An 8,751-nucleotide genomic window follows, 5' to 3' on the forward strand; every position below is an offset into this window, starting at 1 on the left:
TGGGAATGTTCGGCCAACACCAGTAACGTTTTACGTTGTTCGCTTTTGGAAGGAAACCAGAGGATGCTGTGGAAACCCTAATGCATAGCAGCGGGGGGGGTGGACACACAAACTCCACACGGAGAAACACACGAACCAGGTGTCGAACCTAGGCCCTTCTCGCTGCGACGCACAAAGCGCTACCTAAATGCTCAGTCGGAGGCAATTGCGTAACAGCTCGTTGCAAAATTTATAGCGCTTGCGAATTTCACGCCCCCCTCACCCCCAGCACCGCGGGACATTTTGCCGTCAAAAGTGATCCTCCCCTCGGCAGATGCGGCGGCAAGATCGACCGCTGTGCCGGACGAGCCAGGGGGGGCGGCAGAAAGTGATTACCCCCGCCACGTCGTGAAAGGGCCCTGTTGTGTGCGCTGTGGGAGGGGGGGCGATTGCTCGCTCGCCGTCGATGCTGCGGTCACCCGTCGCAGGGACGCTTTGATGAGCCAGGCTGACTTGACGAGAGGTTAAGCCGGCCTGGATGTCGCCCGCAGTGATGCTGATGATGATGATGATGGCGATGATGATGATGATGATGGTGGGGAGCGGAAGTGTAGCAGTCAGCGCAACGCGCTACGAACCTGGCGACCCGACTTCGATTCCCGCTCGCGGCCAACACCACTGACGATTATCTGAACCGGTCTTGGGCCCTGCCCTAGGTCGACTTGGCCTCAAATGAGTACCTGGTGCGGTGTGTATACATCGCCACTGGGGAGACAAAGGCGGCCGGGTGTGGTGGTGGTGGCCACCCACCCCTTTGTGCGCCGTGTCGGCCTTCATGGGTGCTCGCTAACATTCACTTTCCGCAACAGTCTGTCAAGGCTACACGGGGGGTCTTTGGCGACGGCGCGTTGTAGCGTGCGCGTGAGCTCTCGTTATCAGCTCGTTCTCAAATCGGCACGGGGCCCCCCCACCCCGTACCTGCATCGAGCGTTCTTCGAGGCAATGATTGGCCAATTCCACTGACGTTACAACGCAACGCGGACACGGCGTCTAAATACGACCGCATCTCGACACGACGCTGTCGAGAAACAAGCGGGCACATTCATACCATGGAGGTGCAGGAGGAAGGTAGGCAGTTGGTCATGGGGTCGGGAGAAAAAGGAAGTAGTTTAACGCGTAGGCTTTCGCGACCAATATTATTTGTAGTTAAGGTTTTTGGGATAGATCGCTGGAAGTGTAAATGTATAAATGTTATGGGTTTACTCTCCCACACACAGATGGGCTGAAGTCGTAACTAATTGGCACGTTTACGTGACAAACCTTACTGGCTGTGTCGGGTGGTGGAAGGTTACAACACATTTATACTTGCGCAATCTAACCCAAAAACTTTTATTACGAAAAAGGAAGTAGTTGAAATTTAAAAAACTAATTTGTATTTTACCAAGCAAGGCCCACTGCACTACCTAGCTCTTTTTCAGAAGTGACCTGGCCACAAATGATAGTTCAACGAAGTAGCTTATCGGAAATTAATAGCAGCCACATGTGGAGTGAAAAACTAGAGGACCTGGAGAAAAATTCACGCGACCACAGGGAGAGAGACAATTTCCAAATCAACAGACGTTGGGGTCGGGGTCGAACCCACGACCTCCTGCATACCAGGCGAGGCAGTTAACATCTCGCCACCGTGACGCTCTCTCGCCACCAAATATACAGTTGATCCTGGACTTGAACAGGCACAGGGAATCGATAGCACGGATGGCTGGGTGAAGGAGGTTAGAGACTTTGGTGGTGGGTGCAGCAGACACATCGGACAGCATCGGTACTTGGGGTGGCTAGGCGGTGCGGGCGATGCACGGGGGGAGGGGGTGGGGGCGATACACAATGTCTGCACCTCCGAATAACACGGTAGGCTACGTACGGTGCGAAAGAACGTACATACGTGTGTCACGGACACGGTCTGGAGTATCGGCCCGTCCTTCCAAACTCTTGCTAAGTTTTTTTTTCACACCGCCTGGCATTCCGAGTCGTGCCCGTCGTTACTCACGGAGCCCACTCTTGGGATTTTGCAGGTTTGGCGGAAACTTTTCCTTCGTGTGAACACGCGAGCGGTTGCGTAGGAAGAGGGTGCGGGGGGGGAGGTGGTGCTGTTGCTACGTTTTAAGCTGCTGCTGCTGCCACTGGGGTGGATTTTCCTCGTCAAATTGTTTCGCTTTTATTACATTTTCGGTATTCAACGTTGCATGTTTACGAAGTCTCATTTTACCCCCCCACCCCTCCTCGCCCTCCCCCCACCTCCCTGGGGTCACCCATGACAAAAACTAAGTTTTAGCTCAACGGGCCCGAGCGTGGGCGAGCGAAAAATAAATAAACTTTCAACTAAAATGGGACGCGCAAACGCGCGGAGCAGCATTAAACATTCACGAGGCAGTGCCACAGCTGCAGGCCTCCATGCAGAATTGTCCCCAACTGCTGTTGATTCACTCAATTTTAATAAGCTCCTGTTCATGCGTGTGCGGGGATTGTTCTCTACCCGGTGCCATGGGTTCTTCCACTCGATTCTTCTCACCTCCTTTGGAGGGGTGGGTGGGGGGGATTGTGGGGGATTGGGGGGGGGTGATGTACGAAGACTTTCGTACGAAAGTCTTCGTACATCACGCGATTGAAGCGAGGGCAAAAAGTCGCGCCGCTGTTGGGGAAGTGCGCGATTGAAAACCGGCCACATCGACCACAGCGTTGGTCAAAACATGGCGAGAAGAAGATGTGGAGCGAGGAACAATGATTGCCTGGCGGCCCTTTGATTGGTGGAGACCCACTGCCGGTTTAGTTGTGTTCTCCTACGTTAACATCAACTGCCCCGCCCATGCTACTGACACACTTGGGCTACGCCCATCTCTAAACCTTTAAAAACTGTTTGCCTTTAGAGACTAACCCCCGTTTCCTGATGACGACCGCTTGTGTTGTGATCGAAACGTCGTGGTTTATTTATTTTGTTTTTATTATTTGTGTTCACTTCATTTTTTTATTATTAGCTTTCTACCTACGTGACTTTACCGAAAGAACCAAATATGAATTCCTGCAGTCACGAAAGTTTTAAGTAAAAATTTAAGAAGAATATGAAGAAGAGCAGCGTTAATATCGGCTCGCCACCGAGGCGCGCGCTCCCCTCCCCTCGTCGTCGTGACGTCATTGCTCGTGACGTCACAAGCTACGTGCCGTGCGACGTAATGTTACCATCGCTAATTCAACGCTGCCGAGGACAAACACCGAGTAGCACGCGTAGGCATGATCTTTCTCCCTCGTCTCTCCCCCCCCCCTCTCCCGTTTGCATCGTCCACGTCGTCAGACATCACCCTGCAGTGGCTGATCCAGCACTCTCGGAGCCGAAGGAGCTAAGCCGGCTCGGACTGGTTCTGATTCAGCACCCCGCAACCACGTCGACCACCGCCTCCACCGCCTCCACCGCCACGCCAACCGCCGCCAGCACCGCCACGTACAACACCTCGCCCGCCGTGACGCACGCACGCACGCGCACTCTTACACGCACTCAAATGGACTCGCATGTACGCACTCGCATAAATACACACGCTCACACGTACACATGAACACACGCAGTCGCACACAAACACGTGCGCTCGTACGCACAAAGGCACGCAGCACGCGCACGCTCATTGCACTCGCACGAATTTACGCGCACACACACACTCGCACATTCACGCACGCGCTCCCTCGCACATAGGCGCGCACATGCACACTCGCATGCACCCACACACACCACACCCTTACGCCCAGCTGTCGAATTGGAGACATAGACTTTTGGGGCCCCTATCGCTTGTCAAGTCACTGACTTTTAAACTCGTCGCATGTGTGGGGTAACAGATCAATGCCCACACTTTACCCCACCATGCGCACAAAAAGGGGCACAGCCGATTATGAATGCGCAGACCTCCACAGTCTCAGAGAATCAACTGTTCGGCATGTGGATACCGAATAGGGGGCTCTTAATTCGTCCACAGAATATTCTAGCACGGCCGCCCACATTTATACGGCGATGCACATTGTGTTGAAATTATTTTTTTGTCCTCTATCATCTTCCCATGATCGCGGCCAGCCGGCTCCTGCAACTGCTTTGCAGTCAGGGTTGGGTTGGGACGCCGAGCAACCAAGCACCTGCCCAGTAACCTACTCCTTGAGTTGGGCCAACATGAACCTATTTGTGGAGTTTGGGCCAACTTGAAACTTCTTGTGGAGTTGGGCCAACTTTAACATACTCCTTGATTTGGGCCAATCTGAACCTACTCCTTGAGTTGGGCCAACTTGAAGCTCTCCTTGAGTTGGGCCAACCTGAACCTACTCCTTGAGTTGGGCCAACCTTAACCTACTCCTTGAGTTGGGCCAACTTGAATCTATTCGTGGAGTTGGGACAACTTGAACCTACTCCTTGAGTTAGGCCAACTTGGACCTACTCCATGATTTGGGCCAACTTGAACCTATTTGTGGAGTTGGGCCAACGTGACTCAGATGGTAGCGGTGGCGTAGCTGCAGAGAAACTTCAACGGGGCCCACTAACCAGGAGTGCCCAGGCGTACGGGTCCAAAGAGTGGGGGACATCGGACAGGAAGTAGGGCCCCACTTTGCAGCAGGACCCATGCTGTGTGACCACACGATGCTGCTACCTACAGCTCCAATTTCACATTGAGTTGGTCAATCCAGACAGGCATTGCGTCGTTATACGTTGTGCAGACTGTTCTGGATGACCAGAGTCGCACAATGGAGATTTTTAAAAAGTTTCCATTTGTGCGCATCAACTGCTGCCATGGTTTTCAGCGGATGTGGTACAGGGTGGACCATGAAAGCACATGGTCCACCCTAAACTATGCTCCTAACTTACGCAGACACCCGCATGCAGACTCGAACGTAGACTCTTAGACTTACACGGAGACCCATAGTCTTGCGTGGATGTACATAGAGATACACGGACCGCCACCGTACACTTACCTTGGAGACCCTACATCAGTCGAGTAGCCGTCGAGTGTGCAGGCCGTGCAAATGCAACCGGGGATCTGTCGGGGATAGGAGGGGGTGGTGGGCTATTTAATACCATGCCAAGCGCACGACACCACTGGATGGGAATGAATTGCGTTGGGACCCAGTGGCGTGCGTGTGGTGGCCCAAGTCTGTGGCCGGCGTGAGCAGCGGCAGAATATTTACCCTGTAGTCGCCAGATTTGTCAACACCTTTACAAAAAAAAGACGATGACGCTCTCCAAATGACAACAACAACAGCAACAACAAATCAAGTCGAACAGCGACAACAATAAAAATCGAAGCGTTCAAAGTGTTCTCGTTGCATTTTACAAGGTGGGTAGGGAATGGGTTAACGGCGATGGGACGTGAATTATAACTCGGCGGGAGGGTATTTTTTGCAGTGACGGTGGTTAAGTTTTAATCGAACTTTTTAATGGTTTTTAGCCGTTTTGTTATCGTTGGTGTGGCCATCGTTTCGCTAAGTGCTGTCGTCATCTCGGATTGTGACATTTCTTGTTTTTTAAAGAAAAAAATAACGGATCACTTCTTTCATTTGTTTGTCTTTAGGGCCGTTTTACGCGAAGGTAATTTTTTCCCGTCGCGCACTCCTCTGTGCTGTAGTCGAACGGTGGTGTAAAGATGCGGCCCTGCAATTGCTTTGCTCAACGCCGTGACTGGCGGAAGGGCCTCTGCAATCGAGGGGAGGAGCTCTAGAGAGCCCCCCCCTCACCCCATTTCCCCCCACCCCTCTCTAGAGAGTATGTTGGCTGACCCTTCAAGACGTCTTTGGAAGAGGTGGGAATTACTCACACTTTAACCCCCCACCGTACGCGACCTGCCAGTCCACTGTGGTGGTACCCAGTTCTACTGCTGGGTGGACATATGTGGGGCGGCCTGGGGGGGGGGGGGGTGGTTTATTAACTTGCCCGTATCAACAGCCGTGCCCCGGCAGGCAGAGGTCGCAATCGGGTACCCGTACCCTACCTGATACCCGGCTACCCGTACCCGGTCGGGTAGGGTACGGGTACCCGTTTGTGACTTCTGCCGGCAGGTCAATTTGCCAACCTCTGGATTGCAGGTCCAGTGTATTAATAATAATAAACATTTATTTGTAAGGCGCCTTCCACTAATGTCTCAAGGCACATTGTAAGAATAATGTTAAGGAAAGGCCAAGAGAGAAGGAGAGCTACATAGAATAAACGGACTTAAGATAAATGTGTTTTTAGACGCGACTTTAAAGTATCCACATTGTCGGTTGAACGAATTTCCAACGGTAGGGAATTCCACAATCAAGGCGCAGACACAGCAAATGCCCGCTCACCCCAGCAACACAGCCGGGTTTGCGGTGCGCTCAGAAGGGCAGAGTGCAGATCTCAACGACCTTGAGGGGGTGCACGGATGGGTTAGCACGTGAGTATATGGTGGTGCCAGCCCATGCAAGGTTTTAATAACCAGTAGAAGGCTCTTAAATTCTACTCTCTTCAAGACCGGTAGCTAGTGTAATGATAAGAGAACCGGAGCAATGTGGTCACGTAATGGGGTTCGGGTGAGCACCCTAACTGAACAATTTGTAGTCTACCAAGGACCTTTATTTGAAACACCAACCAGCGAGGCATTGCAGTAATCGATTCGCGAGAGGACAAACTCTCAGAATCAACCGCGTAAAAAAATACAAATGCACAAATGCACAACCCCCTTTGTAAATCCACTGCTAGGTGAAAGCCCCCTTTGATGCGGCGGTGTTCGTGGGGGGTTGTGCGAGGGCCGTGCTACACCATGCCCGTCAATATGGGTTGGCGAAGAGAGGGCCCAGGAATGGTTCGGATATCTCAAATATTTCAGATATTTTGAGCGTAAGAATTTCTTTGTATTGATGAATCGCTTAATCGCTACTATCCTACTACTCGATACTACTGTTGTTCGTCTGTGAATCACAACCCCCTCCCCCTGAAAGCATGACATGCAATCAGCTAGCACACACGGTCTATTTAATTTAAATTATCTTTTATTACCGTTAGTGTTATTGCAGTTTTTTTTTATGATTGTAAATGTCTAGAGTGAAATATGAGGGGACCATCTGAACATAAACGATTAAAAGCTGTAAATGCAAAACTGTCGTTAATGCCTCCTTATGCCGTTTTAAACTTTTTGCATGTACGCCTTTCTGAGACCTCTTTCCCCCTCTCCCTGTGTCGCCGTATTCTCTGGATTATGAGGTGCTCCGGAAAGTAAGACGCAACCCAAAACCTGTCCCCGGTGTCAAAGTTATTCAAAATCTGGTCGCACAATCATGCGCCTATAACAAAAAAATAAGCAGACGATGCGTCCTCTTCACATTTATGCCGTCTCTCTACATTAAAAACTAATTTATTCCTCACGCAATCCATAAGCCGCCGCCGCCGCCTTCCGTGTGGGTAATTTCATCAGCGTTGTTTTAAAGACGGGCCGAAATCCGGAGCGGTTTCGGCACGCGGTGTCTCTTGGGCAGAGGTCAGGATTGCTTGAATCGATGCCGGTGAACTGCTGACCTCACAGGCGACACCGCGTCACTTGACGGAGAGTTCTCATCGCCATCCATACCCGCCCACGTTTTTCTTTAAAAAAAATACCGGAGGGGTGAAAAAACAAGTTGCGTCCGATATAATCTGCAGAATACGGCACAAAGGCCCCCCCCGACTGCCTTCCCCCGAACGTGTCCTGTCCGTCATAAAACTTTGTGGATAAACTGCTGTGCTAAAACGATAACCCTTTGCGGTGTGCTGTTTACATCACGGAAGCTGCGCGCCCGAGTTTTCTCCCTCTTACGTTCGCCGCCCGTTACTGCGACGCCGGAGCTGCCAAAAAAAAACCCCCAAGAGGAGAAGGAGGCGGCTGGCGTGCCGCTACGCGAGATGCCAATTATCTCGCTCGCTCGCTCGCCACGTCTGTCGTTTTCTCGTTGCCACGACGTTCTTTTTTTTGTTTGTATCGATTTGTTTATCTAAAATGTTTCATGGTTTCCCCCCCCCCCCCCATCGTTTTTATTTTTGTTTGTTTCGTTATCGCTGGAACGTGAAAAATAAAAAAGGCTTTTGACACCGAGATGCCCTTCCCGCCCAGGTGTGTGCGTGCAATCTTCCGGCTCTCACCGCTCGCTCGCTCGCTCCGTCAATGCTGAACCGCAACTAAACGTTGGACTCGATCGATCCGTAAGCGTTTTGGAATCCTGCTGAAGACCGGACCATGCGACGTGTACATATTCGTGCCCGCGTATGCACAGCATGTAACAGATACTATACATACTCTTTGGTTCTTTCGGTAAAGTCACGTAGGTATCAAATAAAATAAATCACGACGTTTCGCGCGCAACACAAGCGTCCGTCATCAGGTGGGAAAGCGTGGTCTGCTGCTGAGGCAGACTGTTTTTAAAAGGTTTTAAATGGGTGTAACCCAAGGGTCATATAAAGAAGTGGCCGGGGCTTGTGATGTTAATGTGAGAAATTGGCATGTAGCCGTAAGATACTTTCCCACCTGATGACGGACGCTTGTGTTGCGCCCGAAACGTCGCGAGTTATTTTATTTTCTACCTACGTGACTTTACCGAAAGAACCAAAGAGTAAGGATTCCTGCATTCACGAAAGCTTCAAATCAAGATGCTATGAATGTTCAAATTTGGGAATAATGGAGTTCCGTTAATAAATGTATACACATACAGGATGTACACAAGACTGCTGCCACTGGTGTAGGCCAATCAGTGCATCTATCATCA

General features: G+C 51.1%; 1 protein-coding gene across 1 annotated transcript in view; it reads left to right on the forward strand.

The window, feature by feature from the left end:
* LOC144934816 (ADP-ribosylation factor-like protein 8B-A) overlaps nt 1-8,084 on the forward strand; it is a 30,613-nt gene extending 22,529 nt beyond the window's left edge. The window contains exon 7 of the mRNA XM_078861005.1: nt 3,323-8,084. Within this exon, the coding sequence (XP_078717131.1) occupies nt 3,323-3,372 (50 nt within the window). The 3' untranslated portion in view covers nt 3,373-8,084. The remainder of the gene's footprint in view (nt 1-3,322) is intronic.
* Nucleotides 8,085-8,751: the final 667 nt, after the last annotated feature.

Source organism: Lampetra fluviatilis, chromosome 11 (genome assembly GCF_964198595.1).
Source record: "Lampetra fluviatilis chromosome 11, kcLamFluv1.1, whole genome shotgun sequence".
Classification (NCBI taxonomy): Eukaryota; Metazoa; Chordata; class Hyperoartia; order Petromyzontiformes; family Petromyzontidae; genus Lampetra; species Lampetra fluviatilis.